Below are 23,862 nucleotides of genomic sequence, written 5' to 3' on the forward strand. Positions count from 1 at the left end.
TCCTCTGTGTCTTTTAATTTAGTTTAAGTTTGAGATAGTTTGAGAAAGCATCCAAGTAACAAAATCAATCGTTTGTAAAAGTATATATAAATAAATCGAAATGTATTCCAAATTATATTTATAAACGCATGACGGCTGACGACCAGCTGGGAAATCCCATAGCGCGTAGGAATATTTCATAGTCGGCATAAGGGGAAACACCTGGCTGATGTAAACTGCTCTACGATTGGTTCTTTGAGTTTGTGTTTGGTTATGTTTCTCAGATCTATCACGAACTCGAATCGCACGTCTGTTGTTCTTGTAACCATGAGATATCGCTACAATGAATTGCCTACACTTGCAATTTATAAAAGACAAAAAAAAAAAAACCCTCACATATAATAATTTTATTTTTAGTGAACTTTTGTTAATTGTTTAGAAGATTGCCAGAAGAGCTTTAAAAATGTTTCGTGCACTGGCGCTACATTCTAGAACAATGCAAAATGAGGATTGCTTGTGGGAGTAGCATCCCCTGACACGATCACGGAAGTGAACCACCCGCTAGCTTGCAACTTTATCAGGCTTAGGTCGACAGTTTAAAGCAAAGACCGACCACAATGAGCCAAAAGATTCGTCCAACAAACGTTTCCTCGCTGTTGCTGAGCTCGACAGAAAATGATTCATTGTTCCAGTGCCTAGGGCGAGGATGTGTGGTAATTCTTATTATTGCTACTCGATATCATTGGCACCCAGTGTCAGGTCCAAATGAACTGTAGACATTATATTTAGGAAATTTACGGTTTTGTGATTAGTAAGCTATAAGACATCTTCATCTGCCAATTTTCGGAATTAGCAGAATTGATTAAACAGACATAACTTCTGTCAAATCAATATTATAACGAAGTGCTAGAAGCGAAAACAGTAAATTCTTAATTAATATTCATTCATTAAGTACAAATTAGTAACCCATCTGCCAGTAACATTATCAAGATTATGGTTACATTGAAATTTTATTCTGATTGCAGATCTTCAGTATTAATAAGAAACTGAAAAAAATCATAGATTTGTGTGTGTCAGAAAATGTTTAAGGTTTGATGGATAATAATGAAGGGAACATAAAAATATTTCAACATACTCCAGACTGCATTCTTACAAATACAAAAAAATAAAACATAGTATTTTATTTCCTTTTCTTTAACAGTTACAATTTAAATCAGTACAGTCATAGAAAAACATTTATTAAAAGTTGTGAAGTGTATGTTTCTCATCACCCCCTGTCTCCCTTGTTAATATCTGTTCCAAGATTACTGGAACTAAGCAGAGGGACCTTGCAGTCTTAAGTAATCAGCAAACCCTCAGGAAGGCATCATATGGGGAGCCTGGTAGTATAGTGGTTAAAACACTTGCTTGTCACCACTGCAGTAAGAAACTCAGGGTTCACTGAGGGTTCAGATCTCGTCTCGGGACACTCTGTGTGTGTGACACATGTCCGCAGGGCTGAGTATTGGGGGTTTTCTACGGGTACTCTGGTTTTCTCCCCCTCTTTCCCCTCATAGTGTGAAATCACCTCAAGGTTGAAGCTTTTTCCTACTAAATAAACTAAACCAACCAAATAGGAAGGCATCCCATATCTTCACTATTCCTGATCATGCGTTGGCATGCGAGTTCTCACTCTTGTGGTCTGACTGCAGGTACAGAATGCCTGTATGCAGAACGAATTGTCATGACTCATTTATTCCATGTGTTATTTACTTGATAAATTCAAGGCTGTGATGTTGTGTTAGCCTGAGGTGACTTAAGGCAGTGTACCAACTGTACGTTTTGCTCTGTGTGTGTACCTATAGGTATATAGAGAGAACTTATTATTGTAGTCTACATATGTATGTATGTACTTATCTATGTGTTGATAGCTTATGAGCAACTCTTGTTATTGCCGTTGTAGATTAATAGAGTTGTAATATATTTTTATGTTAATGTTATTTTCAGACATTATCTTCAGGTGTTGTGCAGCTCTACCTTGTTGATGGGTCAGATCGAAACAAGTGGAACAAACGTTGCTGTGGTGTTGCTTGTTTTGTCAAAGATAATGCCAAACGTTCTTACTTTATCCGGGTCTTCGATATCAAGGTTTGAGGACGCATTTTCATGTTTGTAAATGTTGGAACATTTAAGAAAAAAAATTTGTTTGGGGTGATATAAATAAAGCTTTTTTTATAAACACATTGAGCGATGTAGCAATAAAGATTTGATATTTAATCACTGGTTATTAAGTTATTTAGTTGATTTTAAATAGGCGACTGATCTGTTTTTATTGATATTTTAAACAGCAACCTGAACATTTAAGGTCCTTAGTTTTTGTGTGTGTTTACTAATTTTATTTAATAGGCTGTCATTGTAAAGATAGTGTGATCATTACTTCATCTCAAGCCCTACTGAAAATAGAAGTGATTATCTAGCACAGTTAATATATAAAAGAAGTTAAAAATCAGAGTTGTAAATCATGTGTATTTAAACCAGCAGTTAGCATATTCTAATATATATACACACATGCACATGCATATACTGTATGTGTGTATGTAAACTGTATGTGCACATGCCCCATTTTCCTCTTTAGGCTTACCTAGAGCTCATTAGCTGAAAAGGAAAGGCTTCACTATAAGAGGATTATATAAGTTATTTCTCGTGTCTTTTCCTGATGCCGATTAATTTCAGTTCTTATTTCCATTGTAAACGTTTGCCTCAGCCTTTCCTTATTTCTTTGCCTTCCAGCCTCCTGCTGATTTTCTCATTTTTAGATTTCAACTAACTTTTCACTGTTGATGATACAATTTTCTCACTCTCTGATTACCTTGTAAAATATGTGTGAATATTTCTTACTTTCTTCTCCTTATGTCAGATATTTTAATTTTACATTAATATATTAAAAGGTAAAGGTCTAAAATCAAATGATTGAACATTAAGTGGCTGGCTATGACTAGAGCATGATATGTGGAAGGATGAGCCCAACCTCTCCTTCTAATTTTTTCACCTTTCCTCATAAATCAGGCACCCACTTCTGCTGGACAGCTGGTCGTTAGGCAGGAAGGGTTTTCCAGTCAGGCCTAAGCTGACCGAAAATCAGTGCTCTTCTATCCCACAGTCAAGCACACTAATCACTAAGCTCTTCATTAGTGTGTTGCTGAATGTAAAAATAATTATAAGTAAAAACATATAGACATACCCCTTTTCAGCATTCTGAATATAATGAGCTGTTTTTGGTTTCTTTACCAAATTAATTAGGCATAGAAATGTTTTTCTTGAGAAAATCATGAAGAAAATGGGTTTTTGGTGCCTTTTCTTCTGGCAGCACAACTAAATGGAAGCAGTTAGGGCTGCTTTGAGATCGTATAGAACAAAGAAGCCCCAAAACAGTCTTGGCATCAGTCTTGTTTATATAAACAATCTGTGCAATGATTTATTTGTCTTGCAAAGAATTTATTGGTTTTTATTTTATTTGGTTATTATGATTGTCAAATATTTCTCGGTTCCATGTACATGTGTTTGTGTGTATGTTTCTGTTTCCAGAAAGGGCAGCTGATATGGGAACAAGAAGTATATAATCAGTTTCGTTACAAGACTCCCCGGGAGTATTTCCACACTTTTGAGGCTCATGTATGTAAAATTCTTCTCTTTGTTAACATAGCTGTTTATGTTAGAAATTTATGTTCCACATTAGCAGTCTGCATTGTACAATGGAAAAATTCGGGTGCTTAATCACAAAATCACACACCCACTTAATTATTTTCATATCAAAAATTTTGTTGATGAATTTGGTTCTGCAGAGATCAGATATCCCTGTTAGTAACCTTATATGTGATATAATAAAGAAAAGGGAGCTGGCGGGGAGGGGGGGGGAAACAGCGGCATAATGAAGATTTTATTTGAAGGATTTAATTGTATGTCAAAGGCAGTGTTTGAAATTTAGTACCTTTAAAATCTTACAATACTGTAAAGACACCAAATGTTTTGAGCTGGAGCTGGTGGGTGTGATAGAATACATTTCAGCGTGCTTAATCTTTGTGTGTGCATTTAGACTTGTTATGCTGGGCTAAACTTTGCCAGCGAAGATGAGGCTGCCAGTTCCAAAAAGTTGTGGAGGGAAAGCTTCATGAAAGACAATTGCGTCGGCGGGGTAACATTTGTTTTTTTCGTCTCTCCTTTTCTTAAAGCTCAGAGCTAAGCTGATTGCATTTTCACAAACAAAAATGTGGCATGTTTGCTTTTTGAAGATGTGTGATAGAAAGTAATTTTCTAAACCTTCATTACAAATTTCTAGATACTTAATTATGATGATGGTGGGTAAATAAAGGTGATTTTGATTTAATTTTCTTTTTCATTTTATTAGAAAAGAAACGTCAGCCAGGCCAGGCAGAGCCACCACCTCTTGCTAACCGTGAGTTACCCCCTCTTAGTTTTTCGACGTACAGTTGCATGACAGTGCAAGTGCTAGTGTGAGTGTATATGTTAGAGAATATCCATGAGTAGCTGCCTGTATCATTGTATCTTGTGGTTTCATGTATAAGGCAAGTTTGATGATTTGGTATGTGTAACAGCTCAAATTGATATTTAAAATTAAAATATATAAGTTATCATTCATACATATTCTATATCTTAAGATGATTATTTGGCTGTTTATATGACTGCCATAACTGCAAAAGTTTATGTAAATATTGATTTCATGTGAAAACATAAAGTTAATCTTGGCAGCTCATTGCCAAACAAGTTTGCCAGAATGCAATTTCAAAAAACTTTAATCACCTGGCAGGTCCACCACCAAATCAGAGCCCTTCACAAGCTAGTACACTAATGCAGCCACCTGCAAGCAACCTGGAAGTCAGCAGCAAAAATGGAAGCACAACCGTCTTGAACAAAAAAGATAAAGACAAAATAAAAATAAAGCCAAAAAATTGACCAAAGCAGATATTGGAGCACCAACAGAGTTCAGGTAATGGTCATTTAAGACATGCTATTGGTTTTTTTTTTTTTTTTTGGATGGGGAGGTGATAGAGTTTTCTATGGGATGTTGCATCAAACACTTTTTCTTTTAAAAGATAGCTGCATCCCTCCTTATAGTTGTTCAGGTATTTAGAAAAGAACAATTTGTGGAGAATTACTGTCTCTGGACTTTAATATAGTTGAGTTATGGTATGAGACTTGACTTTAAGTCAGTTTAATCCTGCTTGATCATTAGAAATACTGTTTAGTACTTTAATTTTACAGCTTGATAATCATGACGCATTTTGTTTCTCAACAACAGACATGTCAGTCATGTAGGCTGGGACCCAACCAAGGGTTTTGATGTAAGAGTCTTGATTCTTTCAATTTAATATTTTTAAAAATGTGTTTTACTCAGTATTACAAATTTAGAAAGATATAAGTATCATGATTCTTTCAGTTTTTTAAAGCTTATTTTGTTTCTTCGGTGTAATGAAGATAGAAAGGGAAATGTTTTGATATGTGTATGCATTTATGTATGCTTTGTGAGTATGTGGACAGTGATGCTCCATCTTTCCTTCAATCTAATTGTTTTATGTTTCCAGATGAACAATCTAGATCCTGATATGCGAACACTGTTCCAATCAGTAGGGCTGACAGAAGACAATGATCTGGACAAAGATACTGTGGATTTCATCTATGACTTTGTAGAAAAACATGGTGGGATAGATGCAATAAGACAAGAAATTAAGCGAGCACCCCCTCCAGCTCCTCCTGCTGGTGAGTCCACGTTGCATTGAATATCTAAGAGGCTGGTGTTGAATAGCTCGGTGGCTGGTATCGTCGATGTTTCTAATAGACTTGGTCACCATTTTTAGCTTAGACATATTAGAGACCAACATCTCTTTTGGGTGTTTGGTATATGCCAAGAGGTTAGAGCAAAAGTGTGAACACCTAGTGAGAGAGTAATGCAACCTTTTAAAGAGCAGTACTGTAGTAAATTATGTAATTTAGGATGAGTTTTTCCTTTAATTTCTATAAATATAAGGGAAAAATGGTGACGTTGCTTGAATTTCATAACAAAATGGGGAGTCAAAGTCAATGAAATATATAAATATTTCACATTACACGAATTTTGAGATTAAATAACTGCTTGTCAATACTTTTTAATGTTTGTACTGTATGTCAAAATGAGCAACTAATGTGTTTACTACAGCATTGTGATCAGTTGGGTAATTTTCAATCATCTTCAAAGAGGAAAGGATTGTTTTTTAAATGCCAAATTCGGTGAACAAGGGGAGAAGATGCATAGAGGGGGGAAAAAAGGGACATTCCTTCTGAATGAAAGAGTTTCTTCCCTTTAACGGTCCAAGTATGTGTTTGCATTTTTCAGAGGCTTGTTTTATGAAAAAAGGTGGCATAGTATCAAAAGCTGTGTTAAGTGCTCAGATCAAATTCTACTGCTTTGAAGTTTTATCAGCCTTGATGCAGGAATTATAGGTGTGGCACTTTTGATCCTGAATTTAGCTGAAAATAAAGTGACAGTTACACAGAAAATTAGCCCTTTACAACTAGTTTCACAGTTTTTAGGTTAAGTCTTGAGACTGAGAAATTTCATCAGCCTCTAAAGCATGAGTGGGAAACATTTTTCAAATCCAATTTCCATTTTAATATTTATAAGATCATCTGTAGGCCATACAAAATTATCAATTTAAAATTAATTCTTCTTGTTCTTAATCACCCCCAGTGGAGCATAGGGCTGCTGACTGAAAATTAATGACTTACCATATTTGATCAAGTCTTAGTTTCCCTGCCTTGGCAGGGCCAGACCAAATGATTTCATAGGGTATATATGGTTCACAAGCTGGATGTTCCCCACTCCTGGGGCCATAGTTGTGAAGTGAAGTCTTTGCCCTGGGCCAACGTGGGGAACTCAAGGAATTGCATCTTATTTCCGGTTATAAGACGGTGTTAAGACCCTGAAGATGTTGTTTTATCCCTGGACTCATAGTTATAAAGAGGTAGAAGAAGTTTTATAGGTTAAAGAAACAGGAAGTAGTGTCCATGGCATCTGGCCACTGTTTTTATAACTTCAGAAACAAGACTTTTCTTGAGTTCCCACTTTGCCCTGGGGAAATGACTTACTCTCACTTTTCTACAGCACCTACTCTTAAAAGGTAGGTACATGATAAAGTGTCTAGGACTGTCTGCCATCCTCATGAAAGCTACATAAGTGTGTGCTATTAATCAGAAAGATTGGAAGAATTGTTAAGTACTCTTATGTTGTCTGTATTTATCACATCAATACACAAAAGCACTTTGTTTCAGTTCGAGGAGGACCTCCTCCACCTCAGCGCACGCCAGCTGCACCCCCTCCACCATCACGAGGTGCAGTGCCTCCTCCTCCCCCATCCCGTGGCCCTTCCAACAGCCATGCAGGCGCACCACCTCCTCCTCCTCCAAATCGTGGACCAGCTCGTGCCCCTAATGCTGCACCGCCCCCTCCTCCCCCAGCTGCAGGCAGGTCAGCACCACCCCCTGTGCCACCAACCGGCCGTAGTGTGCCACCTCCTCCCCCACCCAGCGTGGGGTCTTCTCTTCCTCCTCCTCCACCCCCAGCAGCTGGACCACCACCACCACCTCCTCCCCCACCTCCACCACCTGGACCAGGCATGGATATGGGGAGCTCCGGCAGCGGAGAAGGACGTGGTGCACTTTTGGCCGCTATTCAGGCAGGGACCAAACTCAAGTCACTAGATGCCAGTGAGCCAGCAGGTCGCCCTGCAGATTCTCGTGGCCAACTCTTGGATGCCATTCGACAGGGTGCCAAGCTGAGACAGGTGGGATTCATGTTATGATGTAGCAAAATTTTGAGCAGCAAAGCAAAAAGGAAAGACATTTAAACAGGCATAATCATACACTCTTGAAGGAGACTGAATGATACTGAAACAAGTTAAACAAGCAGGAAAAAATCTTCAAATATAACTAAAGAAAGATTAAGAAAATGGATGCCACTGAAACAGTTAAAAGTGCAAGAGCAGAGAGCATTTAAACAAAGCTGGCTGAGTGATGGGCTATATGTGTGCTTTCAATATATACCAGAGCACTGAATAAACTATTTGTATATAATACAAAAATCATGCTACACATGTAGCTAGATCTCATATTGTACTATAATGATCTTCCATACAAAAATAAGAGAAAATTATTAGGGTTGGCACCAGAATGTTGAATATTTGTTGTAAGTATTTTTCCACTTTTAACACATAACTTAAAAATAATAATTATTTATAAGGTACTCATTCAACAGGTACTAGGTGCACTCATTCAGTCATGTAAACTATTCACAAAACATGTCATAACAAGCCACCATTCAGTCATGAAAAGCAGCACTTAGGTACATTTAGTCAAAGACCAGACCAAATGAAGACATGTTACAAGTGCTTTGTGAAGAAACTATTTATTTATTTTTAAAAGTGAGTCTGACACTGTACCACAGTTCTGGAAGCATATGCTAATTAGATGCATTGTACTTACTCATACAACAATGATATTCTTGTTTTGGCCAGTTTCAGTACAGCAGATGAAAGTGTTGATGTTAAAAATTGTCTTTTTCAACTCCTGTATTTCTGCCATGATTTGTTTTTAATATTGTCGCTCTTTTGTAAAATTAAGAAAGTAGGCAACCATGAACGTGATCATTTCCATTTCAAGTAATGTCTGTGATGAGAATCTGAGTCTTGCGTTTAACACTTGTTATCATGTCTGAAATTTTTTACACAGTTACTGTCCAGGTAGGTCAACATTCCTACATTTTAAATGTACAATAAATTGCTGATTTGACTTATATAAAAAAAAAAGTCTGTTGCAAAGTAATAATTTTCAAAATTTAAGTAATAGTTCCATTCTGTTTGCCCATAACTGCTTTCCAGTTCTTTCGTCATAGGCAAGTCCCAATACAAAGCAAGAAACTATAGCAAGATGGGAAGAAATACATGAACTGGCTTCATAAAGAAAGAGAAGAAACACTCTGATACCTCAGCATAATCCTGCTTTTATTTTTTTGCCTTGTTAGTTGAAAGCAAATTGCACATTACAGCCAGGCAGCAATGGCCTGACACTGCACTAGGGGCTTTTCTTTTGTTCTCACACTTTGTCCCTTTCTTATAAACTAGATTTACTACCTTGTGTTTCATTTACTATTGCAAAACTTTCCTTATAAGGAAGTTTTATTTCACTGTATATATATTTTTGTTTGTTTTTTTTTGCCATGGAACAGACTTTGATATGGACATAGTGTTATGCACAAGCATCCAGCCAAGTCTTTATTTCAAATATTTTCATTTAGTGATAGTGTTTTAACCTCTGGAGTACTTTTTTTGGGGCATAATCTCTTTTTTTTTTGAGTTGAAAAGTACTCTACATAAGATATGAAATAGAAGTTTAAAAAAACTTGAATTTGCATAAATCTTTTTATAAAGCCTCACTGCACAAAGAAATGTACTCTGATGTTTGAGTCTTCCATACTCTTGTAAAATTGGAATAGACAAATAAGGATCTCATTACAGGTTAGGATCTGGTCACAAACTAGGATCTCTTTTCAGATGGCTGTTTGTAACAAGAATTTAGTCACAAATTCTATCTAGTACCAAATCATTTAGCTCAATTTTTGTTGAATGTCATATTAATTCATAGAACAAGTAATTTGGTAGCGATCTCATTAAGCATGGACAGATAATCCTGTTATACATTCAGATTGTAGCATTATTAGGTTCTGTCTTCAGTGGGGATATCACAATAAAAGAGTTGTGATGCATAAGCTGCCAAGCAATCTGCGGCTTCAGTACGTTCCTTCTTCAGGGAAAAATAGGAAAATCACAGTAAAGAGTTGTGATACGTAAACTGCCAAGCACCTGGAGTGCTAACCTAAAGGCTGTGGCTTGTTTAAGGTGGATGTGTCAGCCGAGAGACCTGCTGCGGCAGATCCAGCAGAGAAAGAAGGCTTAGTGGGGGCACTTGCCCGGGCCCTGGCGAGTCGTAATCAGCAGATCCATGGTGGAGGTACAGTTGTCATGCACTTCACTGATTTGTTTGAGAAAGCCATTCTTCATGTTGCTGCCTGGTTCACACATGCAGGAGTCTGTTCAGCTGATTCATGCTTTAGGGGAAAAAAGCATGGTTTGGCTTCCAAGGATATGAGTATGGCTCCACCTCTAATATAGTCACAGCTTTGCTTTAATTATTATTTTGCTTTTTTTTCAGTGTGATTGGTAATGGAGCATGGAATTTTCTGTTGGTTTGTTGCAAAATGGCTTTTTTCATTCTTTGTGGGATTTTTGTTTACAGCTTTTTTTCATTTGGACAGCATGGTTTTTCTGTCCTATGCTGTGCGTGAAATTAATAATTTCTTTTTGACCAACACAGCAGCCAGCAGCCCAGCAGCCCTGCAGCCCACCACAGACTACTGTAAGGACACAGCTCAGATTTGTTTTGTGTTCATGAATGCGCTAGAATGACGGAAACGAATAACACTTTGTAAACAGGTTGATGAGCAAGAAGTCCGCAGCTCTATGGAGGTTTCACCTGACATGCAGGATGGACTTGTTGGGGCATTGGCTCGTGCTCTGGCCAGTCGAAGGCCAGCTGTAGAGAGTGGTGAGATGAACAGAAATACAAGAGAAGACATGTTTTCTTCTGCTATTGCTGCAGGCTCTGGCGCCATGGATGCTTGTAGATTCTGTTAACCCTGTGTACAGTTACTGTCACCCTGCTTTTCTTAATGCTTTTGTATATTAATTTTATTTCTTGTAGACACTGACCACTAACCAGTGGAGACTGTTCATTTAAAAAAAAAAAGAGCCTGTTGATTTTTAGTTATCTTAGCTATTCCTGCTTTTCTCTTGACTGTTGTCGAGTGGTCTAAGCTGCTGCTTTAAAGCTTTTAACTTTTTAAAAAAATAAGCAATATGCCACTGGTTGCTATTTCTAATGATGTTTCCATACTGACCTTCTTGGGCATTTGGACATGCTTTAGCTCATTGAAGGTCAGAGAGGCATTAACTGTGTACATCTGAGTGGTGCAGAGTGTTACACTCAAAGGTTAGAGTCAAGGTTACAGACTGCAGAAGGCTGCTTGAAAATGCTTGCTTGACTACTGGTGGCTTTTGCCTGTACAAAGCTGCTTCTAACATATTTCACTTATTGATGATAATTTCTTGATTCTGGTATTATTTAATCTTGCTTATAATATATTGCTTCCTTTTGCTGATGAATGTAGAGATTACTGTAAAATGGTACCTTCACTGTGTTGAATCAGTTTGTTAATTGCAATTCAGTTCTACCTGCAGCAGAAAGTGGGCTAGTGACATTTCATTGTCATTGTTATAAGTTTGTGGCTTTTACATTAAACAAAGAATTCTTCGTCCCTGACTCATGATAGTTAATTCAACTTGTATAATTGAAAACTTCAAATACTTGCAGCTAAGTAAGAGGCCATGAACTGTAAAGAGTTTAAAGGTCTAGTGGAATGCAATTTTTTTCTTATGACCGAGTAAACTCAGTTCAAGATGCAGGTGCTATTTGCAGTTACACACCTGCAAATATTACTATTCACAGAAAGAGGTCAGAAATACAGATATCAGGATGTGCATCTTCTGTGGACTGGTAGATCTGTGAACAAACATGATATCATGACCTCTTGTGATGTTCTGAGCCAGTATCTTGAGACTGGAAGAGTTTCTTTCACCCAGATCTGAGCAAATAGTATCTTGCACCGAGTTTACCCAGACATTAAAAAAATATTGCATTTCGTGTAACCTCTAAAAGTTGAGTAGATGCTAGCTTGTACTGAGGGCAGATATTTTCAGCTTATTATTGTAATTTCATCAGCACCAGCAGATTGCACAAGACGCATTCAATTCATTGCTTATGTCAGCCACTGTGGACTTTGAACCACAGGCTTTATTCTGAACACAAATTGTCGCCTGTCAATGGTTGCAAGTTTTCTCAAATAGTTTACAAATTTGTTACGTTTGCTGATGCTCTATAGCTCCATGTCATATTTTACAGATTAAGAGGTTTTAAGAGCAGATAACATTGTGTCGGGCTGCTTCTGTCTCTTGTTGCTGGCAGTGATATTTACTTGAAGTGGTGACAGATCTGTTTCTTTCTTATCGCTAATTTTCAGTACTTTTATTCTCTCTCATTGTCAATTTAATTATTTTGTTTACTACTGAGATTAACCATTCACTTTTGTCTTCTCACTCTTTATTCTCTCATTTTCTTTACAAATAACAAATATTCTTTGGCTTCTTGATGTTCAAAGATCAGTATACAAGTACCTCTGTTAAAAGTTTTGGCATCTTTTAAAGGAGGAAATGTACATTTGTTTGTATTTAGCATTTAAGTATTTTTGTTAATGCTTAAGATGGAGCCCAATATAATTTTTTGTTTGCTTAAGTTTTACAAGTATTCGCAAACTATGAGTAATCTGATAAAGGGTAATTTGGTATGGTAGGATCACCATCTTAACCAGCAGCACAGTAGGGGACAGCATATGGTTTGTTCTGTTAGGTGGTGGTACCACCAGTCACTTTAATAAAAGATACCAACAACCTACATCTACACCTTATATTCACAAAGTGTGTGCCATATTGTAGATTACCGGCTTACATTTTACCAACAGTTAAACATAGTTATATAGTTATGAACAAGTAGCCCTACTCATTGGGGAAAATGAAAGTCTTCTTGGTGTAGGTCAAGGGATAGTTGAAGCAAGAAGGTAACTAAGTTACTAGTCTTTGTAAATGACTCCTGCAAAGCATTTTTTTTGCTGGCAGTTTAAAGGATTTCTTACTGTGCTGAGCTCAGTGTAAGAATGTATTGTCTGAATTTTAAGTGAAAAGTCCCCTTCCTTTCTTGTGATAGAAGACTATAAACAATAAAGATGAGGTGACATTGTGACCACACATAAATACACGGGTATGCTTACGTTGTCAGAGATTAGTCCTATGCATCCTTGGAGACTTTGTACTAACGTAGGCCTTAAAAGGCAATGCTTTACCGCTGACAGTAAAAAGATTAATTATTCATACCTCTTCTGTCTGTGATGGGAGTTTTTCAGTGATTCAAAGATTTCTAGACTAACAATTTTCTTTCTGCATGTAAAGGGAACTTAAGGTGAACTGTGTATTGAATCAGTTGTACAAAAACAATTGACACTTTTCAGTTGTGGTTACCAAAAACACCATTTTACACCCTCATGATGTTTATTATGCATTCACAATTTGGTGTATGTAATCTGCACCTAATGTATATAATTGATGTATGTAATGTGCATTTAAATGTAACTGACATTTAATTTGCACTTAGATGCATGTAATTTGCACTTTGACCAGATGAGTTTTATTTTAACTGTAAAACACACTTTGCTAAAAAGTCTTGATGCCATATTTTAATTAATGCAAGAAAGTTTTCTGTTCCATTTCATACATAATTTGTCATGGTCAGCATTATTATCATCAGCAGCATTATCAAATGTCAAAAGGCAGATTATCATCAAGTATTTAGGTCAAGCTTTTAGTCGATGACTTAATATCACTTGACACTTGATGCGTTTTTTCTCATTCCAGAAGCTAAGCCCAAAATATTGTTTTCTTTTTAGAGTTACATTTGTTTGTTTTTTTCTATGCAGATGAAGATGAGAGCTCTGACGAGGAAGAAGAGGAGGAGGATGATGATGAGTGGGATGACTAACCTGATCCTGAGGACAAGATCATGAAACGTGCTTTCCTGTGATTGTTTGAAGCGCTGTCATTTTCTCTTGAAGGGTTCTCAAGTTTATCTTAGCTGCTTTGACTCCTTTTCTTCCCTCCAATCTTGATCTTACTGTTCTAATATTTATGGTGAAACTAAATATTAAACTGTCAAAGCAACAGTTTTGTGCACTGTCAAACATTTTGTAAAAGGGGTGGTGAGATGGGGTGAGATGCAAGTGACATTAGAATCTGTAAAGAACAGTGTCAAATTGCCCAGTTTCCTCACACTGCCCTTGTGGGTGTGCACACATAGATTTTACTTTCTCAAGCATGCCATTCGTACAGCTGTCACTGCTGCATCTTCGCTAAAGAGCAGTTACACGTTGGCATTAAACAGTTTTCCATAACAGACAATGGAATCCTATGCAGCATGGCACCTTTAAACTTTTTTCTTAGATGGCACTCTTAAAATCTCATCCTGTCACTTCTGTAATTTAAGATTCTTCTGCATCGGCTGTTGGTGAAAGAGTCACAAGAAGTTGGGCTTATATGCATGCATAAGCATTTTTGCAAATATTACCATTTACACAGTTGAGTAAGTTAATGAGCAGTAGCTGCAGTCAGGTCAATTAAAAAAAAAATAGAACGTCTGCTGTGGTTATTTATATTGTTGCTGTGAGAAAATTTGAACTATGCTGCTTGGCATTTTCTTTTGTAAATGTTCTTGCTACATATATGTGTATAAAATCCTCTTATATTCAGATCTTCTGCTAGGGAAAATGACTATTGCCAAAAGTTCAGTAGGTTAGCAGCACTGACAGTGCAGGCTATAGGATCATACCTGCAGAGAAACCTGCTTTAGGGAATGAGAATGTGGTCAGTGTTTGTGCCATACGATACTATTCTGCAACCCACAATGTAAAACAGTATTAAAGAACAATAATAATAAAGTGATTTCAAGTCGTTGAAGACAAATGTAGATGTGCATCAGAAATGTTGCAAGGAGTAGGATGTGGGGATTAACTGCCCACCAGTTGAACTGTTGATTTCATGCCACAGGTAATGTCTGTGTTAAGCTAATGCAGTTACAGTTCTTGCTTTAGGTAAATTCACAGATTTGAAAGAAATGTGCACCCCTGTACCCTCTAACAAATGCGAAATTCCTTATGCACAAAGCAGATGTAATATAAATGTGAGCAGGGTTCATGGTGAAACAGATGAGAGCTGAGAATCATTTCTTAGTGTCCCTGTGTCTGCAAACATGGTGTAGTTTAATACACCTAATAACCTGCGTTTGAGTACATTTGATGATGCATAAAGGTATTTGTGTATGCCTTTGTTATTTAGGCAAAGGAAGTCGATACAGGAAAATTCAGTGTACAAATGACTTTATATAGAAGTTTCCAGGTTATCCACTTATGTAAAGCAAGAACTGTGTTTTGCTGACTGTTTGCTATGTAATATGTAGCTGTATTGTGCAGTTATTGTCTCAGTTTAACAATCTGAATAAATTATCTTTTCACTGCAGTTGTGTCTGCAAAATGTGTGCACGTGTCCACATCAAGATTTTACAAACAACCGTCATTCCACCAGCCAGACCTGGAGCAAGTGGGGCCGATCTGCCAGAACACTCCTCCATGCAATCCAGTCTGTTCTTCTGACATTAGTTTCCAAAGAACATTTGCTCTAAAATAATGGCATCTAACATACAAAACTGGCTTTATGCTTCCAGTTTATTGTTCTACAATAACAATAATTATATACATAGCTACCTCCTCCTCCCAATGGCTTATGGCATTTACCAAAAAAAACCCCTCAAACACTTTTGTTCATCCAATCAGTTTATGCAATCAAAAGTACAAGGTAAATTGAAAAAAGTCAACACATCTATCATCTGATCAATCCATACATTCACTTAAATGCAAATATAGAACTTAGCAAAAACAAAAGTGCAAGTGGAGATGTGGGGTGGGTGCACTGAGCTGACCTGATAAGATTGCATTCAAAGACTATAACAACACATTTAAGCAGTTTTAAGCCAGTAATAAGGTTATAATACATGCTACAATTTTTATTTGACTATGTATCTACATTTTAAGGTTTTGAATTATGCTTTCAGAAGCTGTATTTTCCAAATAAGTACAAATCCTTTTTCTGAGTAGTTAAAGAAAAGCCAAATCCATGCACTGAATAATGGGAATTTTTAAGTCTGATTGCATTTTGCCTTACAAATGAGAAATTACAGGCTAAGCTGTAAGCAATGTCAAATCATTTTAACTTCTTTTACTTTAAGGAAGTGGATACTTTTGCCACGATCCCTAGCTGCTGCAGTCTGGACAAAACAGGCTTGTAGACATCCTCCATGGTGGGTATTATTACCCCTTTTGTATGAATCTCACCTGCGGTTAAACAAGCAAAATTAGAGACATAAAAGATATATTAAAAAATGGTTCTTCTGTTCACAACAATCGATATCGTGCTAATTTTTCAAGTCTAGATATTCAGACTACCTAGGAATTAGTTGTGAGGAGGCGGCAAAATACTCCAAAACTTACTCATTAAAAATAAAAAAAAAGCATAAGAATTCTCAGCATGCCTTTAACATTTTGCATTAGCAAAATAAATTTATGATGCAAAGGTGGCAAGCAAAACCTCATAGTTCCATAGAAGTTATATTGATGTCTATGCACTGCACACAATATCTTTTTCTTTGTGCAATGCTTTCTTACCATTCAGAATCATTTCTACAGCAAGAGCTGAAGGATACCCCACAGTTTTAGCCATGGCAGAGTGGCCATCAATGTCTCCATATTCCAAGAGACTCACAGTTGTTACTTCCTGTTGTTGCTGGGCAGAATCAGACTGTTGTGGAAACTCACTCTGTAGCTCATGAACCATGATCACCATATCTCGCTCACCTGGAGCTGCAAGGAAACGATCCACAAGAAAATGAGATGCAAGCATTCAGTACTATAACAAATCTGTGGCATTTTAATTTTCCAGTAGCCACTCAAAACCTGCCTATGTGTATGCATGTATATATGTGTGTGTGTAAGGTGTTTCATATTCTAGCATAGATGATTTTGCTCTAATACCAGGAAAAATCCCTATTCACTGATTGTAACTTAGCCTTTCTAGGAATACTTTTACAATACTACGACTTCAATATTCAACCCTTTTACAATCCTTCACAGCAATATTTAAGTATGGGTGATCAGATCACATACAAATCTTCTGGTTTAAAAAAAAAAAAAAGAAGTTTGAATTTTCCACTGATTTAGGGTCAGTCTCATCATCACTCAAACTTTGCATACCATTGGACAACAAAGTAGTTTTCCTTATTCTTTGCAGTAACCTCACCATAATTCAACTTTTGCAGTAGATAATGACATAGAGTATCAATTGGAGTCCCTCTCTTGTCAACTTTTGTGTCTGACAAAAGACCCAACCTATAGATAAGAAGACAAACAAGGCAAAACAAACCTAAAAAAACCCAACAAAACCTCAGAGAAAGAAAAATCTCAAAGAATGCTACAAATTATCCATTCTCAAGGGTGTAAAGTCACTTTCTAGGGAAATATAAAAACTACCATAGTTAATAAAAAACATTTCACTGAAGTTTGGTTTATTCCTAGTAAACTAATTACTTAATCTCCTGCACTAAAACTGTTCGTGATTTTACTCATAAACAACAGTACATTTCTTGTTCAGCTGTATTGCTCACTCTTTCAGTGTGTCCAGCCTGCTCTGAGAGTTATCCACTCTTGAAAGCAGTACACTTTCCGAGTTCTTTGTCATCATATGACCCTCTTGCTAGCCAGCTGAGAAATTCCCTCTGGTGAATGAAAAGGACAGATGAGACTTTGGTGCCATGAACAGTAAGATAAAGTGTTTAATATAAAGGTTGTGAAAATATATATAACTTAAATCACTCATCTGAAAGTGCAAATAATACATGGTAGCAGGAATGTTTGCCTAAGACAACATGTACTGCCGACAGAACTGTGTTTCCCTGCCCCTTGGCCAGGTGTTTGGGCTGGGCAAGTGACCTTGGAGAGGGTGACTTAGCACCATAGGTTTAAAATTTTTTTTTTATATCCTGCTCGCCCCAGCATGAGCGATTATTCTCCCCTTTCTCTTATTTTAAGTTCAGGAGAAGTACCACTGCTAGGAACAGGGGTTCTGGTCCACTCTCAAGTGACTCATGTAACGGCCTCTAATCCCCTTTGCTTTTCCCTACTTTGAATTACAGGAGAAGCACCATATCACTTCACTGTTTAAGTAGATTTAAGTAATGCTGTCCATCAGTTTGTAAAGGAAGAAAGTGGATATCATTTTAAAGGAAGTCTTAAATCTGAAATTGATTTATTATTTATATATATTTATAATGAGGTACTTGACATTGATTGTAAACAAGCTCTATATGCTATTAACCATCACATCTAAAGTGATATCACTTTTGAGACTTAATTCTAGTGTGCCTATCGCTAAGCTTTGTTTCTACATCTGTTTTCCTAGTTGAGTAAAATTTAACACAAACAAACAATGGCAAGAGAAAGCTAAAGCAAGTGATGACCAGCAATGACAGCAAGAGGACTACCCATGTGATGTCTGGAGCATCGGGTTGAAGCTGAGGAACTGCGATGTCATTAAACAAGTCAGTCTGTATCAAGGCAAGCATGGCATTGCTAAATCCCTGCCAGAGTAAGACATGAGAGCAGTTGAAGTCACACATGTACACAGGTGTTACAGAATGAGAGCGATGACTTGTGGACATGTATATACATATAAAACATTTGCTTTAGCAGTGCTCATGCATGTATACAGGTACATATATAGAACCTAAGCTGAAGATGTCTTCCAGTGTCCAAGATTACAGTTTTGCATCTCATTCACCTTGTTTGGCATTCACCTTAATGTTACATTGTTTAAAGGCATCCTTTGTACAGTACTTTTAACATTTTCCTAATAAATGTTTAAATTTTAAAAGAAATACCTCATATCGTACAGTTCCACGTGCAAAATTCTTGCAAGATTGTAGTCCATAAGCAGACAAATATTGATAGAGAAATTTATTAGGAAAACCTTCAAACTTTATACCGGGGAGGACTGCATCCAAGTCTATAGGATGAGCCTTATATAATACATCTTCACCTGAAACAAGAATGACCTGTAACAAAATGTCAGAACTATTTTTGTTTTACAAAATACTCTGGCTTAAATTTCAAAGGCTGTGAAAAAAACGTGTGTCCTAAACTTGCACAATTAATGGGAAGCACAAATGCTACCACTGATAAAACACTTTTACATAGCATGCACACACACACATTCTCTTGTCTAAACTTTGTGTGTCTAGGTACCTAGGCTCTGATGCGCACCTTCTTCAAAGTTTTCCTATTAACAGAAAATAATCTAAGTGTCTGTGATTCAATTTTACTCATAAGTGTTTACTGTATGAAGAAGAACAAATTAAGTATTTTAATGTTTGTATTCTTGAACATAGCACAAATGCTAGCAAACATTTATATAAAAAGCTAGTAGATTCTGGAATATTTCCCTTTATAATGCATGCTCTGAAGATGCTGAAAATGTTAGTCCTTTTTTTTTTAATTTACAAAACTAAAAATTCTCTAAACCTTTCAAAAGGCTTATGGCTGAGAAACAAGATATCTTTCCTTGTTTTATTATCTACAAGAAGACAGATATGCAAGCATGCAAAGATGATCTGACCTTTTCATTTTCCAAGTATCCAGCACTTTGATGGCATATCTGAAGTGCTAACTTTGGATACCAGCTGCAACAAGAACATGATTTATGTTACTAAATGCTTTGACTATATAATTTTATTATTAAACCTGATAGTCTTAATTTATTACTGTCAATCAGAGATTTTTATGTTTATGTTTTTTTTATATATACTGATGTAGGTCATGTACCCAAATGATAATTATATGATGTATATTTTATTTCAATATTTAATGTTTTGAACAAACCTGAATTTATACTTCAGAACATTATTGCTGCACTCAGGAGCAGGTAGCCCACCACACCATGAGGTAAATGAGGTTACCTAAAGAAAACAAAAAGACACAAATAATAAGAGAGGAACTTGCAAACACTCTCACATTTGAACACATGTATCCTCTAAACCTCTAAACTGTGCACACATTGGTGCTGTTAAAGTGTGTGAGTGCATAAAGCAGACTGTATGTGTATCTGTGTACAGGCCTCCGAGTCCATGCATTTTCAAAAACAGGAGGATAATAATTTTACTTTTGGAGTGAAACAGTTCTCGGAGACATCCCATGTCAGATAAAACCTGAGTGTCCCAGCAAAAGACTGCAAATTGTCAGCTAGTTCCATACAAAGTGTGTAAAGGTAATTGAAGGAGACTTCATGGATGCAGCAGCTGACAAGATTGTCAAAATAATCAGTTAAGAAATCAAAGGAATAAAATTACCACTGCAGTTAACAGGTGTGCAGAAATGTTCAGGTAATGCTAGCAGGATCTGCTGACCTTACCTGTCCCCCTCTGTCCTTGACATCTTGTACTGCTTGCTTGGCCAGCATGTGGTCGATCCCAGGGTCAAGACCACATTCACACAGAAATGTGATGCCAACATCTACCACCCTTAAATGGAAGAAACAAAGTCCTACTCAGTTATCTAGAACTGTGTTGCAGAAATTCTAGTACATCAACTGCTTCCTTTATTTTGGTTAGTGCAAATTGTTTAAGAACATTTTTGTATTTATAATCAAAAGCCAGAATTTTATACATAAGAAATGTCTGTTCAAAATTATATACTTTCCATTTTTGATACAGTTACAATATGGGGATAATTTAGTTCAGTCCTTGTTGCTCCTCGAGGAACATAGGGCCGCAACAATACCTTGCCAGCAGACCCAGTTTTGGGTCTTTGTGATTCCTATGTCCTTTGCCTCGCTCTCTACTGTTCTTTTCCAAGTCTGCTTTGGTCTCCCAACTCTCCTCATCCCCTGAGGATTCCAGTAAAATGCCTGCTTGGCAATGATGTCAGCTGGTTTGCACAGGGTGTGTCCCATCCAGTGCCATTTGCATTTTTTGATGTCTTGGCTAGTGGCATTCTGGTTGGTTCTTTTCCACAGGCTGTTGTTGGAGATCTTTTCAGGCTATCTTATTCCCAGAATATGCTGTAGGCATCGGTTGGTAAAGGCCTGGAGCTTGTTATTTGTTACTCTCCAGGTTTCAGAACCATACAGGAGGACTGCCTTCACTTTGGTGTTGAAGATGCGGGTCTTACTGCTGAAGGATAATGCTTGGGAGTTCCAGATGAGGGGTAGGTTATTGAAATCATGCCTGGCCTTGTTGATGTGGCTTTTGATGTCATCATCCGCTCCACCGTCCTTGTTGACAATGCTCCCAAAATACGTGAAGCAGTCTGTTTCCAGGATGTTTTCTCCTTGATGTTGGATTGGCAGCTCCTGCTTGTTGTTGATTCTCATCACTTAGTCAGTTTTCTCTGCGTTCTCTGTTAGCTTATTCAGATTGGTTTGTGCATGTTGTTGCCAGTGAGATAGGAGACTAATATCATTTAAGGATAATTTACCAAGAGGTTTTTTTTCCAAATCCATTATCAGTTTTCTGTCATAGGTAGTACTCATAACCTTAGGGTAACCTACAAGATTGGATACAATGTATGTCTAGATGCAAATTGCTAGCTTCGATAGATTTAGCTCTTAACACTGCCCACACAGTATATACTTTTTTTTTTTTGAGAGAAGGGGTTAGGGGAAGTCAAAAGTTTACCACTATTAAATTTCTTTGTTCTCAGATTTATAGTTGAACAGCCATATGTACATTTTCATAAGTGTTTATGCATGTGCATGTCCCATCCAAATGTCTGTACACAAAGTTACTCTGGCCCTCACATGCTTATTTTTCCTAAAGCTAGCAATACAACCACAAAAAACTACATGTAGATGCTGTTAACCCTTTTTACCTGTGATGTAGCTCTTGAATCTCTTCTGGCACATCATTACAAGACACCATAGAGCATCTGACCTCAAGGCAGGTATGAGCGACAAGAGGCAGTAAGCCAGCTGGCAGAATACTTGAACACAGGAAAAATAATTAAGTAAAGCACTAATGGACACAGTGTTTACTGTTAAGCTGGAGGAAGAAAAGGCTCATTATGTCACTGCATTATTTTCAACTGTACATGAAGATAGTTCCCCTTAAATGCATTCAGATCTATAAACTGAAGTTGTTGGAAAGATGTAAGACTTGGACAATATTGTAGTTACCATTAAATGTGTAACATATTTAAGACAAAGAAGCTAATATTTGAAGTACAATTTAATAAGAAGCCTTACACCCAAGATGTCAACAAAGGTGTGTGCACTATTTTAAATTTACACTTTTTAATTATTAAAAAAAACTTTGTTGATGCTTACTCCATCCACATTGTATTCCATATTCTTCACATGAGCTTCTGCATTAAAGAACTTACTCTAATACTACTTTGTGTTGTGCAATCAGGGAAGGCAGCTGTGCAACATCCTTGGGTAAATTCAGATTGTAGCACTGTGCACTTGCATATCTGCTCTTTACAGCGTTAAGCTCCTTTTGAATAGCTGAAACTGAAATTGTAAATTTATTTAAAGTACATAACATACGATGAGACATGATTGCACTGTTTTTGTTACAAAATGTGACTCTTTTCTCAATCCACAATTAAGGAGTTTGGACATTTGAAGAGGAGTGATAATGGGAAATCTGTTTGTATAAAGTTATTCTCCCACTAATAATCAGCATTTTACACCCGTAAAACCAAACAGTTATATATTTTCATATCTATTTTTCATTGACTGAATGCAGCACAAGTCGATGGTCCGCTGGAGCAGGGAACGCAAAGAGACAAGGATGCTATACAAAGCAAAACGTATTTAATTATTCGATCCCACTCGATCATTTGAAATAATGATATAATAAATGCAGTATTTTAAAATGTCAATTACCATACATTTCTGATCATAAGTCCCGACTTTTTCTTTTTACACCAGCTTTAAACCCTGTGGCTTAAATAGCGATATATATTGGGCTTATAACTGTTTGTGGATTTTTCCTGATTTTTCTGATTCCGATTAATTTTTCGATGAGCTCCATGTTGAAGTGTTAATTATCTGTTTACGTTGTTACACTGTTAACAGTTCACACTTTAAAATCAACACCGTATACTGCAGTTGAAGCATCCAGATCAGCTGCTGAAGCCCTCGCCCTCACCATGCTGGAAGCGAAATGATGACGATGCAGCTTTCAAGTTGTAAATATTTGCGGCTTATAAATCTGTGCGGCTAATTATTTGTGGAAAAAAGTTGAGATTTATAAAAATTTAAAGTGCGTGCAGCTAATATACATACTGGTGTGCCCAATAGATTAAAAAAAAAATTACGGTATACGCGGCAGGAGAAAAGCCGGGGTCCAACTCTCATAAAATGTTCAAGCACATCGCAGTAAACAAAGTTATAAACATTGTTTACAAAATAATGTTGAGTATTTTTTTTTACTGACCGACAGAAAACGGAATGCCTTTCTTGTGAAAATATTCAAATACAGGGCCTGAGACACGACCAGCTCCTAAAATCAACACAGCCATAGTGATAGACGCCCAGCTAAAGTGAAAAAAACAGTTTTACCGAACAGTTTTGTGAGACTAACAGCCAGACACAACTTTCTTGTAGGGTCACGGCCGGGCTACGTCATAGAACGGTCGATGCTATTACAACAGAGGGGGGCAAGGGTATGATGTACCCTTTGTTACTTTTAATCACGGATGCGTAAAGGGCTACAGATTCATGCTGTAATGAACCGATGGAAGGACGTGGCTGTGATTTATTTCGTGTTCATAAATGCGTTAGAATGACAGAAATGAATTACACTTTGTAATGTATGTGTTGAGCTAACAATGCAGTACAGTTCTTGCTTTATGTGTAAATTCACATAGATTTGAAAGAAATGCCCATCCCCCCTACAAAAAATGGGAAATTCCCAATAGAAGGCAGATGTAAACAACGTGAGAAGGGGGTCATGGTGAACATTTATTAATATATCTGATTTTTAGTACATCTGAGCTGGTACAATGATCTGGTAAGATTGGATATAAAGACTTTATCA

General features: G+C 36.9%; 2 protein-coding genes across 8 annotated transcripts; one reads left to right on the forward strand and one right to left on the reverse strand.

Annotated features, from left to right (window-relative positions):
• Positions 1-483: 483 nt before the first annotated feature.
• LOC112564048 (neural Wiskott-Aldrich syndrome protein-like) lies at positions 484-15,236 on the forward strand. The gene is given in 13 exon segments (XM_025238613.1): positions 484-692; positions 1,966-2,106; positions 3,544-3,630; positions 4,052-4,091; positions 4,094-4,150; positions 4,364-4,411; positions 4,784-4,909; positions 4,912-4,963; positions 5,276-5,318; positions 5,559-5,733; positions 7,282-7,793; positions 10,497-10,608; positions 13,646-15,236. Coding segments are annotated over 13 exon segments (1,551 nt in total). The 5' UTR covers positions 484-596; the 3' UTR covers positions 13,708-15,236.
• Positions 15,237-15,424: 188 nt separating this feature from the next.
• Positions 15,425-23,466, reverse strand: LOC112563671 (alpha-aminoadipic semialdehyde synthase, mitochondrial-like). 7 transcript variants are annotated; one of them, XM_025237899.1, is made up of 12 exons: positions 23,385-23,466; positions 22,143-22,328; positions 21,689-21,799; positions 20,232-20,340; positions 19,703-19,779; positions 19,440-19,503; positions 18,706-18,879; positions 18,310-18,405; positions 17,434-17,544; positions 17,070-17,158; positions 16,439-16,633; positions 15,425-16,108 (listed from the first exon to the last, which is right to left on the reverse strand). In XM_025237899.1, exons 2-9 carry the CDS (start codon positions 22,151-22,153, stop codon positions 17,464-17,466), a joined length of 723 nt encoding a protein of 240 aa, XP_025093684.1. In that variant the 5' UTR covers positions 22,154-22,328; positions 23,385-23,466; the 3' UTR covers positions 15,425-16,108; positions 16,439-16,633; positions 17,070-17,158; positions 17,434-17,463. The 7 variants fall into 7 exon arrangements, with proteins under 7 accessions (XP_025093684.1, XP_025093680.1, XP_025093681.1 ...); XM_025237895.1 differs by having other exon boundaries at positions 22,199-22,328; positions 23,260-23,457; XM_025237896.1 differs by having other exon boundaries at positions 17,024-17,158; positions 22,199-22,328; positions 23,260-23,457.
• Positions 23,467-23,862: the final 396 nt, after the last annotated feature.

This window comes from Pomacea canaliculata, linkage group LG5, assembly GCF_003073045.1.
Source record: "Pomacea canaliculata isolate SZHN2017 linkage group LG5, ASM307304v1, whole genome shotgun sequence".
Lineage (NCBI taxonomy): Eukaryota > Metazoa > Mollusca > Gastropoda > Architaenioglossa > Ampullariidae > Pomacea > Pomacea canaliculata.